General features: G+C 34.8%; 1 protein-coding gene across 1 annotated transcript; it reads right to left on the bottom strand.

The window, feature by feature from the left end:
- Positions 1 to 1,189: 1,189 nt before the first annotated feature.
- LOC129962284 (uncharacterized) lies at positions 1,190 to 15,765 on the bottom strand. The gene is made up of 4 exons (XM_056076031.1): positions 15,732 to 15,765; positions 13,538 to 13,660; positions 7,447 to 7,755; positions 1,190 to 1,389 (listed from the first exon to the last, which is right to left on the bottom strand). The coding sequence occupies exons 1-4, from the start codon at positions 15,763 to 15,765 to the stop codon at positions 1,205 to 1,207; spliced, it is 651 nt and encodes a 216-aa protein (XP_055932006.1). The 3' UTR covers positions 1,190 to 1,204.
- Between the last annotated feature and the right edge of the window lie 2,194 nt (positions 15,766 to 17,959).

Below are 17,959 nucleotides of genomic sequence, written 5' to 3'. Positions count from 1 at the left end.
AAAGATGATAAATTATTACTTTTTTTTTTTGTCATAAGTTAATGAATAATTGTATTATTTTCTGTTTAACTCTGCCTCTTTTATATATCTGCTTTTAGCATGTTTTAACTTTTGTGTTTATTTAAATAAATTTACTGATTTAGTAAAAGGTTTTATTGCAATAAAAGATAATTTTTTTGTGTATAATGACTTTCAGATTTTTATGTGTTAAATATATAACTGTGGGGAAAAAAAAAAAAAAAAAAAAAAAAAAAAACTTATTTTCTATAATTCAGTGTCAGTTTTTAAGTAAAAATTTATAATAAAATAAATTATTTTCTTACTAAATGGATAAATTAATATTTTTTAAGTTAGCATATATTTTTATCATATCATTGATAAGCTTTTTTTCTTTTTTTAATATGTACTATGTACATTTATATTAAAGAATTTATGTAACAGAAATATTTTTTATATACGTTACTTTGCATTTTTTACAGTTATAAAAATCCTTAATATTTGTTTTCTACATTTTTCATTATTTTTCCAATAATAAAATGTTTGATTAGTTTTTAACATCAAATTTCAGTTGTTATTATTGTAAATAAAGATATCACAATGTCATTTCTATTTATTTAGGAAAATAATAAGTATTTTGCAGCAGATATAGAGGGTTATAGTTTGGAGTTAAATAATGAAATAATAATAATAAAAAAAGGCTGTATGAAAAAGTTTTTTTTTATGTCATTAACTGTCTATACATTTGAAACTGATTAAATGTTACCAAAAGTATTAAAAATTTATTATGTATGATTTGGGACGCATATTTTAAAAGATAAATCTCGTATTTAAAAGATGGTTAAATAGCATTTCGAATTTTTTGACCTACACTTAAGACATAGACCAAGTTATTATTTTTAAAAATATATATCACCCTCTGTTTGAAGGTAAAAAAGAATTTTATGTCTGTATATTTTTCTACATGGTGCTAATAATTTAGAAAATTATATATTTGAAAATTTATTTGACAGAACAAAGCAAATAATGTTTACCAATTTAATTATTAACTATAAAATAGAATAGATATAGAGGAAGCAGTAATTCATACATTTTTAATGCAAGCAATGTACATGTGTCTATTGAAAATAATTTGGCACTTTCAACTGATTTATGAAGCAAAACAATTATTTTGGCATTGAATAATCTAAAACTTTTCTCATAAATATCACCTTTTTAAAATATCATCATTGATTAAAGAATAATCATAACCTAGTTCCTTCATCATCCAAGGATCTGACAAAAAATGTGTGCTACTCGTGGTATTGAGTAGTGGTTGCATTTCCATTGGTGGTAAATTTGTCATGGCACATGATGGTTGAAATTTGTGACTGATGTTGGCTGCAGAATAATCTAAAAGTAAGAATATTAGTGTTATTACTTTATTATTATTATTATTATGTTAATCATATTTTTAAAGCACTTTTCATAAAAATTGATGAATAATTGTTTATATTTGCACTCATGAGCTTGTTTTTTATATTTGGTTATAATCACTCAATATGATGGTTATAGATTGCATTATTAAATCAATTAGAAAGAAAGAATTCATTAATATTTATGAATTCAGAATAAACTAATTAGTTAATTCTTGTAATTATATATATAATTACAAGGAAAGGATCTTCCCCATATTTCGATCTTATTTGATCTTTCCACACTTCTCACCCCTTCCCACACAAATAAAATTGTGGGTGTGGGCCAAGCCATGAATTCCACTAGTGCTGAGATCTTTATTTTCGGGTTCCCATACATGTAGGTTTCAGAATGTAATAAAAAAATTAGCATTTGTTTTTTGATTGCATAGCATTGGCAATCAATAGTTATGAAATATCAATCTTGGACGGGAATCAAACTGTTTTTACTAAATGTAATGTGCAGTGTTAGACGTTTAATCGCTTTCCTGCTGTTAATCCAAAAAAAAAAAAAAAATCAAATATGTATTTTAAACACCTTTTTTTCTGACAGATTGAGATCAAAATTTGACACATGAAATTTCATTGAATATTTACATGAATATTACTTATATAAATATGTATAATTCATTATATTTGATGCCGGGGTAGCACATCTTTCCCGTGATCTGGGCGTCCCTGGTTCGAACAGGGTTGTTCATCTGTGAGGTGCGTGAAAGAGCCATGTAAAAAGGAGTTGTGCAAGTGTGAGTACCATCTTCATATGAGCTAGAAAGACTTCTGCTCTCAGGGGTCTTTACCCTCAGAAGCTACTGCACCCCTCTTTCCCTGATCTCTTGGACATGGTTTGAATTAGAGTTCAATCTAAGGGGGATAAGCAACAACATTATATTTGATTGATCCAATTTTTACTCTACTAGTATGGTTTAGAGTAAACGGTTGGAAATTTATAAAGTTTAAACGACATTATTCTTTTTAAAAAATAATAAAGAAAACGTCAAAGATATAGCATACTGCTTGTAGAAGAATTTTGAAATCTTAATGGATCGCCGAGTGATATTTGTAGAACTTTTGTATTTCTGTTCCGAAATTGCTCATAAAAATATTTAAACTGGTAAATATTTAAACTTTGAAATTAAATAATAGTTAATTTGATAAAAACTTTTAAACTGAATTATTTTTTTCTATTTATTTATACGAACTTGATATAAACATCACATAGCAACGCCTGAGAATACTTAACTATACTTTGTCTTAATGTGCATGCTTTTAGCAACACTCGATTATTCTTAGCTCTACTGGCGATCTGATATGTATGTCGCTGAGGCAGTGCTTTTCTTTTTTGATGACTGCTGAGTGAAGATGAATTTCTCCTTTCAGACTTAACATGTAAATTTTTACCTGATCTAGCGGTTCATTGAATATATAAAATGCATTTTTGTGTGTGTGTATGCGATGACTCCAAAATGATCCACCAATGATCATGCAAAATCATCGAATAACAGTTTAAGAGAAAGCATGTAGATTTATTTTATATTTGGTTTTAACAATATTTTGGGGGCCGGGATAGCCTGGTTGGTAGGGCGTTGGATTCGCGTCCCTTGGATTGCGAGTTCGAATACCACCGGCCGAAGACTCCTCGTGTGTATGGTGGCTGGGGCACGTATAAATCTGTCGTGGTCACAAAGTCCTCCATGTCGAGAGTAATACCACTGGGAGTACTGGATCACGGGTGATCGTTCTTTGATTCAGGTCTAAATTAGGATCTGTGAATGAAATGCATGAATGAAGTCCGCCCCGTAAAAGGTTGTGACGTGTGTGTAGCTAAGTCGTATTCTTGGCCCTAGATGGCGCTATTAAAAAACAAGAGACGCACCCTTGGCTTAAAATCACTGATTTCTAAAGTCAATGGGCTTGTCTATGAGAAGTGCCATTAGAAACAACAACAATATTTGGATTTGTAAAGGTAAGTTTGTGCAATTTTAGAGAATGAAAAGAATAGTCAGTCATCTCAATAAACAACGTTAGATTTTTTTCAATCCGAAGAATGCTTACTGTTTTTATAACATGCATCGTTTTTCAATTATGAAGGGAAGTGGAAATGATGAAGCAGATTTCTTGAGTTAAAATCATTTAATTTACAATGAGAAGTTCTAAATTCAAATATGTGGACTTATATAACTCGGAAATCAATCTCAGTAGAGCATGTTCGCAATTATCTCGGGGCACACTTCGTTTTTCCGAGTTCAACAATGAAACTGAACTCTAGAGCAGTTTGCTTTTTATGGTTTGGCGAGATGATGGGCTTGAAATTTTAAAAAAATTTCTTCGTATGTAAAGAACAAAGCTTTGCTGAGCTTCGAGAGCTCACACTTTTCAAAACTGTGTGAGTCAATTTGCACCATAAATCTATCTATGTCAAAATTCATAGTAACACTCTCTTTATTCGCCTAGCTTTTGGAACTTAGGATCTCAATTAGATAGCGTAGTATTTTTTATGATAATACATTGGAAAACACAACACAAGCCAACACAAATAAGCTCGATGGTTTGCCCACGCGAGAACATGCTACGTATAAATGTCCGTGTGAAAAACATGGTGTGCCCAAATCTAAGCCGCAAACAGACATCGTTTGGCCTTGCGACTTATTGATTGTCATTGCGAATGTCAATCTAATAGGAAATTGAACGCGTTTGAATTCAATTGGCACGTCTGTGAGAATCATTGGAATTCGTGGCAGCAAAACATTTTCAGCTCGGAATTTGCATTCAAAATGGTGGCTTCGGTAACGTTTTTCATCAATTTTTTAATAACCAATCGCGTGCTATTGCACAGCTGTGGTGGGCTCAAATTCCGAAGTAAAATAACCGGAGATCCAGATTGAAATCTGCCGTAGAAGGTGTGGTGACATGCCTGGAAAATCCAGTGAGTTCAAAAACTCTGTTGGATAATTTACAGCTTCGTTGGCATAGCAAATTGTGTCGATCGATTTGTAAGATACCAAGTCGCCTTGCAACGACCGCTGTATCTTGAAGTTTAAATCGTTTACGCCCACATTTTTTGCTGCCAAAATGGTTCTTTCTGTCAGCCACCCATGATTTATGTATTGTGTGCGTACATCGGGAAATATGCGGTCATTGAGAGCATTTTGCGAATCGACGATAGCGCAGAAATGAGTGGGCAATTTTATGCATCCAGTACTTTCATAGACAGCAACTTTTCCATCGCCGATATCTAATAATTGGTCCGAGAATGTGTCAGCAGATGGATCTTGTAGAATTTGGACGCGTGTGTTTATTTTTAGCCGGACTTTTTCAACATTACGCCACAGTGGCGATGATTTCAAGTAAGCGTTGATCTCATCAGCGTACGTTGAACGTGGAAGGACGGGAGGTGTTTGTCTGAAATCACCTGAAAGGAGTTAACAGAGTGCCTCCGAATACTTTATATATATATATATCCTCGAATGTTCTGTTCAACTCCTCAAGAGAATGCTTGTGCGCCATAGAGCATTCATCTCAGATGATACTTTTGCATTTTGTCAATACCGAGGCCATGGACGATTGTTTTTTTTTTGTGTGTGTGTTGCACACTGCGTCTGGGTTATTTCGAATATTTAGTGGCAGCTTAAATGCTGAATGAGCTGTTCTGCCCCCATCCAATAAAGTTGCTGCAATGCCAGATGATACAACGGCCAATGCGATGCCATTATTTCGGCGAGAATTAGCGAAATGGGAAATGTTTTGCCAGTTCCACCTGGTGCATCAAAAAAAAAAAAAAAAAAAAAAAAATCACCTTGTCCCGCCGAAACTGTCAGCATAATGCAGTCGTAAATGATTTTTTGTTCATGCGTCAGTAGTGGGACACTGCGAGTAACAATCGCTACCATTTTTGCAGTATCGTACTGCAGTTCACGATTCATTTCGGTGTCCATTAAATCAGATGCACTTCGATTCGGCGAATTCATACCGAAATGACTGAGTGGTAAATTGGCAATGACAACGTAAAGATCCACGATAGCAATCAATGCTTTATTGTACATAGCGTCGCTGAATGTAATCGTTAGATCGTTGCACCGTGTACGAATTCGATGCAATATATCGTCAGTCATTGAATCTCTGTGCTTATCCCACAACGTGTCTACTCGTTCCTGGAAACATGTAGTCAACACTATAACGAATAGTAAAAGAATTTGTGTTGCTGCACAGCCCAATGCTGCTTCAGCAAGCATATCGTCCCAGTGATTGTCGTCTCCGAGCAAGCCGAGTGCAAGGCATGCATCTTTATATGTTGATATTGTTATCCATTCACTTTACGTATATCTTGGAATGACAATGGGCCGGTGACATTAACCAACAACAGTCGCACACCCTAATTACTTAGCGTTATGAAATATAATTTACGACCTATTCTCATACCTACCAAATACACATAAAAAACTTCATAAAAATCGGTCGAACCGTTTCGGAGGTGTACAAACACCGTGACACGAGATTTTTATATATTAGATATATTGAGTCAAATCTCACTTTTCAATCGTTAAAATTCTGCAAATGCGCCAAATACCATTTCTTTATCAGTGGCGGCTCTTCATTTAGGAAAGAGCAGTGCTGAATAATAGATATTAATACATTTAAAGTGCAATTTGCCGGCGTTCTGGCATAGGGGTAGCACGTCTTCCCCGTGACCTGGGCGTCCTGGGTTCGAGTCCCGGTTCGGGCATGGTTGTTCTTCATCTGTTCTATCTGTGAGATGTGTGAATGTGCCCCCCTGTAAAACGGGGTTGTGCAAGCGAATGTGATGCGTGAGTAGCAAAGACGTACTCTTGGCCCTAAGTGGCGCTACTAAAACAAGAGACGCTCCCTTGGCTTAAAATCGCTGACTTCGTCAGCGAGCTTGCCCTTGGCAAGTGCCATTATAAACAACAACAACAAAGTGCAATTTTCCAAAAACATATGTATACTTACTGTAAAGTTTTGAATCGTAATTATCTGAATTATATTTTAGAAAATTATCAATATTTTTTTTTTTGATAAGACACTTCTAACAAAAGAAAATAGATGTATATTTTTGCAGATAGGTTTTCAGTACGATAACGTAAAAATGAAGCTAAATAAAAGCAAAGTGAATTTAAAAAATGTGAAGCAAGCCTTGGTTTGCAGAGGTGAGGGGGGTGGGGTGGAAGAGCAAACCTCACAAAATTAACATTGCCGAACTTGGGCCGGTCCGAGCTGCCAAATGCAGTGGACTTTCATTTCCAATGTGTCAGTTATTCTGCAGTGATCAATTTTGTCTTTCGAAAGTCATATGTTATGCATCTTCAACATCTGTATATTTATTACTCCATTTTCTATCTTCATTCATTCGCTTTAATAATGATTTTTTTCTTTTTTCATTTTCGTTTTTCATTGCATTCTTAAAGCGGAAGAATAACCAAATAGGATTAAAAACAAAAAATGGAGCTTTCAAAATACTTTTCCCAAGGTTCTGAAGTTTGTGGTCCTAATGCACCAGCTGCCTCTGATCTATATGCTTTGACGGCGACGGAAATTTTTACATTTTCACTTGTATATATGCTGAATCTGGCAAACATTTTGGTTGTTATCAGATCTATACAAAATTGCCATTTATTTTTAGTAAAAATTTAAAAACATTTTTTATATTCATACCGTTTAATTCAAAATGAAATGCTGTAAATACATGTAACCATCTAAATATTACATTAAAGAAGTCATACAGTTAAGTTGTCATTAAAAATAATGTGCGGCCAGAAAAATTTAATTTTTTGGGCGATTTCTTATTAAATATGGTAGTTATGACAATTTTTATTGCAACCATAAAAGACATTTGTTATTGTTATGACTTTGATGAAAAACTGGAATCTTACTGGAAAAAGTAGGTGGAATTTTATTTAATGCACGGGAGGAAAAGTTTTTTTACAACCCAGAAAATAGTAATAATAACGTATTAGTAAACTGAAAAAGAAATACTTACCCCTATTATTAAATTCAGATGGAATCTGTTGAAATGAAAATTCTGGATGGCACACATCATTTTTGAAAAAACTAGTTTCAGGAAATTTCGAGGTTAAGTAATCAGTTTTCCAGACATTGTTTTGATGTCTTGAAGGCACCATGGGATTTGATGATTCATTGCTTTGTTTCCATTTCAAGTTACTTTGAACTCCATACAAAGAAACATCGTTTAGGACCTTTTCCTTAGATTTTTGCCTGCTGTTTAATTCCTTTTTTGATGTAACCAAGAAACAAGATGTTGGGGACTTGAAGTAATCTGTATTGTAAACTATAAAAGATAAGGAATAAATAAATGCCCTTTTTTTTGTTTGTTTATTTAAACCTTTTTACTTCAAATTTTCGCAATTAGTAAACTTTCTTAAGGCAAATATTGATTATAGTGTGGAATATAAGCGGATAATTTTATGAAAAATAAAGGTGGAAACAGGTGACAGTCTCCACGAGATGGCGCAGATGGCGCCAGTGAGAACCCTAACGCTAGTAGATGGAAGGAGAGGAGAGCGTGCGGGTGCTGGCACAACCCCCGATATCTGAGATGGAATTGCTCCAGTCACTAGTCTCGCATATTTAAGAGGGGCACTTAATAATTTTTCTGATTTCGAATCAAATAGACTAGTTTCTCTTTCAATATCATTTGTTTTAAAATGTAATTCACAGACCTACAGTAATATTCGTAAATATTGACTTCCTTTAATGTTTAATTTAAGTACAGTAACAAATATACAACATAAAACTATATATAAGTACGAAGAGTTTTTATTTTGTTTACTCTCAGGTTTTTATCGTTATGTAATATAATAAAATTTAACTATGTAAACGTAATTATAGATATAATAGTAAACAAAGCATGTAAACATAATTACGGCAAATATTATAATTATTATTGACAATAATATTGCCTACATTACAGCATTTTATGAAATAATTCTTTTCATAATGCACTTGATTAAAATCACGAATAATGGATATTACTGAGCTGTTAAATTTCTAATGTGAGAATAAATGATTTTTCATTTAGAAACATTAGGCATTACTTTAAAATAATTAAATGAGCTTACCCTACTATGCTGCGTCGGATAAAATCCTTCACGATGTATGGAACTTAACCATTTCTTTTTTAAGCTCTTCATTTTTAAGAAAGGCAAAAATACTTACTCTTGGGCCATTCCTGTAATTTCCATTACAGTTTGGAACACAACAGATCAAAGGCATTTCTATTCCCTATTTTTAGTAATCCCAATGATTTTTCTTGAAAATAAGAAAAGCCGCTCCTGTTTACAAACACAGAAAGGCCACTGGCTAAAACATGGCGTGGGAAGCGATGAGTTCGTTTCTTATCAGTAAACTTGATGAGGGTGAAATTCTTCCCTCGGTCCTAAGAGTAGCTAAGACGTACTCTTGGCCCTAGTTGGCGCTACTAAAAAACAAGAGACGCTCCATTGGCTTAAAATCGCTGATTTTGTCAGCGAGCTTATCCACGGCAAGTGCCATTAGAAACAACAACACATTCCAAATTACAAATGTAATTAAATCTTTGTATTTTTGAGCTAACGCGTTTACTTGCCTGTGAAATTACAAACCAACTGAGTGTTAACCCTCTGACATTGTTTCCAAATTTAATAATTCTCACATTGTAGATATTAAATCTGTTCACCAAATTTGATCCATCTAGCTCTCTTCCTTTCGTAGTTATCGTGTGAACTTATACTCGGACAGACAAACTTCCACCGAATAGATTTCGTTCAAAACTTGTTAGAAATTTACAGAGCATATACCCAAATCCATTTGTCTAACACAAAGTGTTCTTTTTTTTAATTATTTTTGTCGCAGATGGACATATGCTTTTCGTTAGTGTGTCAAAAAATATGTTTTTCGAATGATGAGATGCCTAAAACCAGTCGGTTTGCCAAAACCTCGAGTTCGAATTATAATAATTTTTCCATTCGTTTTATGCGAAAAAGCAATGAGTATAATTTTAAATTGAGATTAATATAAGAAATAAGCAAAGTACAGTTTTAAAACAAAAAGAAACAATAAAAATAGGTGAGATGATCTGGGCCATTTAATCAAATCCGGGGGCATAATAACTGCCTTTTCTTGAATTCGGACCAAGCAGAAACTTCGAGCGTGCTGATTGGTTGTTTACACATCGTTACGTAAGATGTTATAGCGCCACTGCCAGTTTGTTCTCCAGTGATGCTCATATCAAATTCAAGTTTATCCTTTAATGAATACTAATTAGCACCTAACTGCTGCGTTAGATGATAATGCTTGATGAATTGTTTACAACCTCGTCATGATATGAAAATTGAACTTTTTCTTCCTGAAAATCAGATATTGTAAAAGATTCAACCAATATAACTAACACCTGCTCCACAAGTGCTATGACATCATACGTGATGAAGTGTAAACAACCAATCAATATGCTCAAAATTTCTCTACGTTCCGAATGTATTATATCATCTGGGATAGAAACGAAAAGGGAACTATATCAAGAAATCGCCTTCGCATTTCTTTCCTTTTTTTTCTCTCTCTCTCTCGTTAAATACTCTCTTAAAAGAAAGAGAAGATGTGCAAATGATTGCCATGCTACAAACTATTTATTTCCTCTGCAATGTAGATACAGCATTTAGTCTAACCTTCCCCAACCAAAAAAACCCCCTTCATTTTGCTACTTCTCACAATCTATTAATTCATAATTGCAAATAAGATGTGAAACAAACGAGGGTATTTTGCTCCGGATTTACTTGTATGCTTACACTACATGGTTAGTTTTGTGTTTAGGTTCGTAGTATGGCGAGGAGTTTTCAAATATGGACTTTCAACCACTTCCCATTATACGACCTAACATTTGATACAGACTAGCAGATTATGTAGCTTGTTACGTTTGCAAATTATCACACGAATGAAAAGACACATACAGCTAACTATTTGATAGATTTGGTTTAAAATTGTTGAAGATCTACAACTATAATGATAAAGTTATACATCAAACTTCATTCATGTAACTTGTAGCATTTTTCAGATTTCATATCAACTCGGACCAGAGATATACACATTTCCTGTGAATAGATGTTATCTAAGATTTGGTATATATTTGCAGCTCAGGTGTTGTGCCATATATCCAATATCTAGCCATTTCTATTTCCCCCACCATTTATCTAACCATTTCTATCTCTTATACACAGTATAGAGAAAGTATAGTAATCATCAAAAAATTCGAACTCGATATTTTGATGAATCCCCACGCTTTAGACACCTCTCTGATATAAAAACACATATTTAGAAAACGTTCGTCTGTCTGTTTGAGACAAAGACAACTCAAAAATCCTTTCAGTTAGACGAATGAAATTTGTTAAACGATCTTCACATCAAATTTGCAGATTTCTGGGGCCGCGGTGGCCTGGTGGTAAGGTCTTGACTCGTGAGGCGTAGGGTTTCAGGTTCGAGACCCGATTCCACCGAAGAATCGTCGTGTAAGGGGGTCTGTTGCACGTTAAATCCGTCAAGACCAAACGTCCTCCCGCTGGTGTGGAGAGGGGGGGTGCCAGCTCAGGTGTCGTCCTCGTCATCTGAACTCGGTTCAAAATGACGAGGTCCGTCCCAAAATAGCCCTAGTGTTGCTTTACAACGGGATGTTAATATAACTAAACTAAACTTGCAGATTTCTGTCAAATTTTGAGCGAAATCCGTTCAGAGGAAGTCGGTCTGTGCGGCTGTTTGAATATAAATCAACACGATAAAAACGAAGAGAGCTAGATAGATAAAATTCGGTACACGTATTGAACATCTACAGTGTTACCTATCGAACCTTCTTAGTCAAACCTATCGAATTTTGAACCAAATCCAATGATGGGTTGATCATTTGTTGATCTGTACTTTCAAAAACATACAAAAGCGGTAACTCAAAAACGCTATGGTTTAAATATATCAAATTTGCAATGGGATTTTGTGACTACAAGCGCAGTTCTTTGTCAAAGTTTTGTTTCATTCGGTTGGTAAAAATGCGTCTTAAATACATATTCGATTTTCGGATACTATTAACTGCATGCCAGGTATTAATAGCCAAAAATCTTACTAAAAATTCAAAAATAATGTTGAATTCACGCCAAAGTCTACTATTTCATATCTATTGTATGTCAATTCCATGCAAGGCATTTTCTGGGATAATACCTTTATTACAGAATACACGAGAAAGTTAACTCCTGCTGGTTGAATTATTGTATTCACAGACAGACGAGTAAAAGTTCATAATATATATACACACACTGGTGTAAGAAATTAAGAGAATTTTTATATTTGATCTACGATCTCCAGAACTACTGAACAGATTTTAATAAAATTTGGTGTGAACATAGGTTGATATAATGCAAACAAAATAAACATTCAACAGTTATAATAGACACAAATGTTTGTGCGTAACACTCATGGAAGTTGAAGGTCTGAAACAGAGGTTGCAGAATACACAAAAGAAATGGGTTAATAGGGGGTATGGTCCCCTCTTACAGTTATACACGCCTTGCAACGTCATGTCATACTTGAAATAAAACAGTTTATCAGTGCATGTGGCAATTGGTCCCACTCATTCACCAACGCTGTTTTCAGTTCCTGGGTGGTTTTCGGAGGGGGGGGGGTGCGAGTTGCAATAGCCCTCTCCAGAGCATCCCAGACATGCTCTATAGGGTTGAGGTCTGGAGACCTGGCTGCCCAATCCATCCGGCGAATATCCTCAATCTCGAGAAATTCGTCGACCAGAAGAGCTCTATGTGGCCTCGCGTTATCGTCCATTAAGATGAACTCGGGGCCCACTGCACCCCGGAAAAGGCGAACATAGGGCTCCAAGATCTTATCCCTATACTTCACACCAGTCACAGAGCCTCTGTCAAAGACGTGGAGAGGTGTGCGGCCATCTAACATGATGCCTGCCCAGACCATTACACCGCCACGGCCACAGCTGTCGATTTCGCGGACATTGGAGGGTAGGTAGCGGGTCCCTGGCTCTCCCCATATGAAAGTACGGCGAGACTCGGTGTTTAGGCTAAAACGGGACTCGTCGGTGAATAGAACGGTTGCCCATTGCTCCGTACTCCAATCACTGCCTATGTTGCCTGCACCAAGCTAATCGGCTCTCCTGTTCGCAGACGTGAGAGGGACGCAAACAGCCGGTCTTCTGGCAAACAATCCTCTCTCATTCAGTCTCTTGGAACAAGTCACCCTTGATACGCGGGTTCCTGTGGCTGCATACAAGTCCCGAGAGAGCTGAGAAACTGTAGCCCCTCTGTTACGCCTCGCTAAAATGGACAAATGGCGATCTTCTCTGGCCGTCGTGGCTCTTTGACGGCCTTGCCCAGGCTTTCTCTCGATGGATCCAGTATCCTGGAACTGTTTCCATAGGTTACACACGAAGCTGGGCGTTAAATGAAACTCTCTGCATATCTGGACTTGCGATTGGCCTGCCTCTAACCCGCCCACAATTCGCCATCTCATTCCATCATCTAAACGATGGTGGTTACTCATTTTTACTGTTTCGATGTGAATTTCACCGATTGCTGCAAGATAACACCAAGAAATTCGCCGATGTGTGCTAGCGAACGAAATTCGTTTTAGCCTCCACACGCTTATAAAGCCTGTCTTTTCTGCTGGCTCCACCTACACACACGTGGTCGCTTACGTATTAGCCATACAACATTTGCATTTTTATCTAGAAGCAGTGGTTTTTCCTTCTGTTCAGTTCTTTTCATGCAATTCGATAAAATATGCAAATTCTCTTAATTTCTTACACCAGTGTATATATATATATATATATATTCTGACTCAAGGAAGGAAGATGTTCTAAAACGTGAAAATTCATCAAAATCTTGAAGTTGAATTTTTGATCATTACTATGCTTTCAATTTATACACTTTATTGACAAAAAAAAAATTAAATTAAATTAATTTAAAACGTTTTCATGAATTAAATCGAATGTTTCCATCTTGCATAGAGCCACTAAAAAAAAAAAAAATTCTAACTACTTTTTAGAAATAGCGGATAGTATGGTTCTATCTTACCTGTAGTATTTAAGTGCTTTTTCAATTCCGTATGGAGTACATTTTCTTCTTCTTGATACTGTTGACTCTCAAAGGCCAGTAGTAAGTATTCTTGTAACAGGGCTGCGAATAAATGAAATGTAACTGAAAGAAAACAAGTATACATTGAGGAGAAAATAAATGAAATATAGCTTTGTTTACAAAACAAAAACTTCTTTCGGTTGTTGCGATAAACTTAGCATTTTTATACAGAGTAGATATAAAATACATAATATTCATATATTGTAGTATAATAATAATAATAATATATCTATACTTATAATAAAGCTCAATGTGTGTGTGTGTGTGTGTGTTGGCGCTCTACAGGCCAGACCGTTTGACCTACAGCTACCAAATTTGGTACATGTATACCTTGGAGGTTGGGAATGTGCACCTGGGGTTCCTTTTTTCGAATTTTTAATTAGAATTTTAATTATTAATTAAAAACTAACTTTCCCGCCAAAAAAATCTTCCATTTCCCCCACAGCCAAATGAGAAAGGTTTCAGTTTTTTTTTTCTCCCAACAGTAATGAGGCTAGGGTTAAAATTTTTCGGCGGATTATTTCTATCGATTCTGTTTATTTTCTTAATGTTTGATGCATTTAAAATTAAACATTGTTAATGAATCTATTTTTCAGATTCATTCTGAAGTACTTTTGAATTAAAATAAAACAGAATAAAGGAAATTAAAAATTTCTAATCCGCATAGCGTTACCCCAACTGGCGTAGAAAAAATCACGTATTTGCGTTACGTAACCGGCGAAGAAAATTCACGCATGCGCATTCTGTTCTGATTGTTGCCATGACAACCGTTATCAATGGATGATTTAAATTATTTTTGGGTTAGTTGCATGCTTTTGTAAGTAAATTGTATTTATATTAGTTATATATATTTTGTATATGCTTATAGTTTTAAGTATATCGTTTTTTAAGTAGTTTTTTTAAAACCTGTTTTCAACCGTTTATTTTAAACGATTCGTTTTATTTTCTTAGTGTTTGATGCATTTAAATTTAAACATTGTGAATTAATCGATCTGGTCATAATGAATCTAAGAAAACTTTGTTGACAAACTCTTGAGAGATTACATAAATTAAAAAAGATATTCTTTAGTGCCCATAAAGTTTAAAGGCTGAGTGACTCTATTTTCAGTAATCAGATTATAAAAAAAATACTTTGTTTCAGTAAAAAATATTATTATATTAATTGAAGATTAATTCTTTCCACTTTAATTTAAAGCATAAATTCTACGGGTGCTAACAGAAAATGAGAGCGATACATATTACGTTATGACTGAAGGCCTTTATAATATTATGAATGAATTATATGACAATCAAAATTTGAAGTTTTAAAATATTTTGATGAAGAAGCTATTAAAGTAGAAATTGCATAAAATATTTAATTATTAAAATTTTAACGAACATTAAGATTGGCGAACCGGCTGGTCGCCAAAGGCGGCTAGTATATAATAAATCATAATATCCATATATTGCATTCATCTGTAATACACTTCAGAAATCGAAATACAATTTTTAAGAGAAGATTATTTCTAAAAAGCATTTTTCTTTTCGTTTTTACTTTCTCGTATACGAAGTGTAGAGGAAGTATTGCAATCGCCAAAAAATTCGAAATCGAACTTTTGACGAATTCCCACGTTTTACACTTCCCTGAGTTCGACATTTTTGGAAAATGTTTGTCCCTCCCTGTCTGTAACTACGATAATTCAAGAATGCGATGGGCTAGACGGATGGAATTTGGTAGACAGTCTTTAGACAATTTTGTAGACAGTCAAAACAGACAATTTTGTACCTTTCTATCGAAATTTTAGCAAAGTTCGTTCAGAGAGGGGTCTGAATGTCCCTACTGTCCAAATATACGTTAATGTTATAATTACAAAATGAAGAGAGCTAGACAAATAAAATTCGATACACTGATTTGACATCTATAGTGTAGACATCTCTGTCAATTTTTGAGCCATATTAAGCTAGAAGTTGTCGGTCTGTATTATCAGAAACATATTGTTACAAAAATTTTCTACAAATACCGTCAATTAATCGTAATGACGCAGCGCATTGACGACCTCTGACGATACACACGACTTCACTGCAGCTTCAGAGTGCCTGTCTTTTATAGTTCCAGGAGGCGGAACTAGAATCTTCCAGACCAATCAGGGCATACCTGCCTGTATCTCGGGTCTAAGTGGATGGATCATAAAAGTTCTCGAACTTTTCAGTAGTATCCATTTAGTCGCCAAACTCGCCGCCAAGTCGGCAAATGGTCGCCAAGCTCAGCACGCACAGGACAGATCTTACAACGGTCTTTCTTACGATGACACTATTCGTTCTGGGAAGCAAATTACAGGTTTGTAACAATATAAACAAATAACTCAGAAACGCAACGATTTAAATATTTTGAATTTTGTATGGGATTTTGTGACTATAAGCGTAATCTTATGTCAAATTTTTGTTTTAATTGATTGGAAAAAAATACGTCTAAAACACACATTCGATTTTCGGCTACTATTAACAGCATGCCAGGGACGAATCGCCAAAAGACTGGCCATGGATCACACGACAGATTCATAAAAATATTCAATTCAAGCCAAAGGTTATTATTTCTTAACCTCTAAAGTTGCTCGCTGAGATAGCAACTTCATTTGAGAATACGCGAGACAGTTTTGAAAAAAGTACTCCAGCTGTTTTTTTTTTTTTTCCCAGAATGAAAAGAAAATTCAACATACAACTATGGTTTTGGTAGAAAGATCTCATGCCAATTTCCATTTATTTAAGTCACTGTGCTTTGGAGGTATCGGTTTTACCTGCATGCGAAAGTACAGACTTGCAGACGAGTAACTCTTTGAAAAAATTTCATCCAGCATTTGATGCTTATTTGTATTTTCGATACTATATTTGTGTACCAAATTTTATTTACTTATTATTCCATTACACCTTGTAGTTGTTCTGTTCACTTGTACATTTGATTGTTTGTTTGAATGAGGGGGATTTAGGGATTTTTACCTACAAAGGGTGTCATCCCAGCGTTCAACAATATCTCCAATTAATAAATGTCAAAAAAGTTCAAGTGTTGAAGGAAAATATGGAGAGATAGTTTATCTGCAAATGCTTTGCTCGTGAGTTGTTTGAAATTACAGGTTGAAAGAGAGTTGAGGCCCAACTTCGACCAGAGGCAACGTCTGATGCTTGAGTATTTTCGGCAGTGCAGTAAGATATGATCCAAATTATTCAAAGATTGGCATGTTTCGCAATTTGGTTGATTCGACAGGTTAAAACGATGTAGAAGGCCAGGTGTAATGAGTGTTTTGGTAGAAATTCTAGCGCAAATGATGTTTTCTATTTCTTGTCCATTTAGCAATATTTTTTATGTCTGGAATTTCTCCAAGAATTTCATAATATTTGCTATAGCTGTCTGTTGTTTTTCTTTTTGAGATTTGTTTGATGCGAGAGATGATGTCTTCCGATGCGATCCATTCAATGCATGGGCTGATTTCTGTTACTGATTTTGCGATCAAGTCCGCTTTTTCATTCCATAATATTGTCGAATGCCCTGGGATCCACAGAAAAGTAATATGTTGGTTAATCTGAGATTTTTCCACAATTTTGCCCGTAATTTTATGAATAATGGATGGGGATTTATATGAAAATTTTTGAAGTGCTGTAAGAACTGAAAGACTATCTGTAAGAAGAAGTAAATGTTTCTCAGGAACGGAAAGATAGTCCAGAGCCTGGCAAATTGCAAGAGCTTCAGCTGTAAAAATTGAATTGATGTTGTGGGTTCGAAAAGCAAATTGAGACAGATCCGAAATGCCGGCGATTGAAGTTAAGTTTTGCGATTTCGATGCATCACTTGTACATCTTTCATACAGATGTCCTCTGAATACATTTTATCCAAAATTTAACAGAAATTGACGATACTGATTCCAAATTTCGTTCATCTAGTTTGAAGCGTTTTTGAATGACCGTGCTCATGAAGATTTGTCAAAATTTCGAATTTCTTATCTTTATGTAATTTGCATATCAGAAATTAAAAAATTCCCCCAGTGTGTAGACGTATAATACATCTAGAACTCCACCTAGATTATTTGAAAAAAAGTCATAATTTCCCAAATAGCACAAGATGTTTTATAATATTACTACGATATTTTTCATGAAATTGTAGATAAATTAGAATCGTGAACAACATCAACATCTTTGTGCGAAACGGTTCATTTGCGTTTGCGAGAAAATAAATCTGAGATTTACGAGGACAAGACAGGGAAATTCGGAAAAAGATGGCGCCTACTTTCTTCACCAATATGTATTTAGACGATTTCTGCTACTTCTAGCAATAAATGGGCGCCTCTATAACTCGAATATTTTTTATTGCCATCTTGACATAAAACTAATGTC

This window comes from Argiope bruennichi, chromosome 2, assembly GCF_947563725.1.
Source record: "Argiope bruennichi chromosome 2, qqArgBrue1.1, whole genome shotgun sequence".
Lineage (NCBI taxonomy): Eukaryota > Metazoa > Arthropoda > Arachnida > Araneae > Araneidae > Argiope > Argiope bruennichi.
This window is presented reverse-complemented; position numbering and strand designations above follow the sequence as displayed.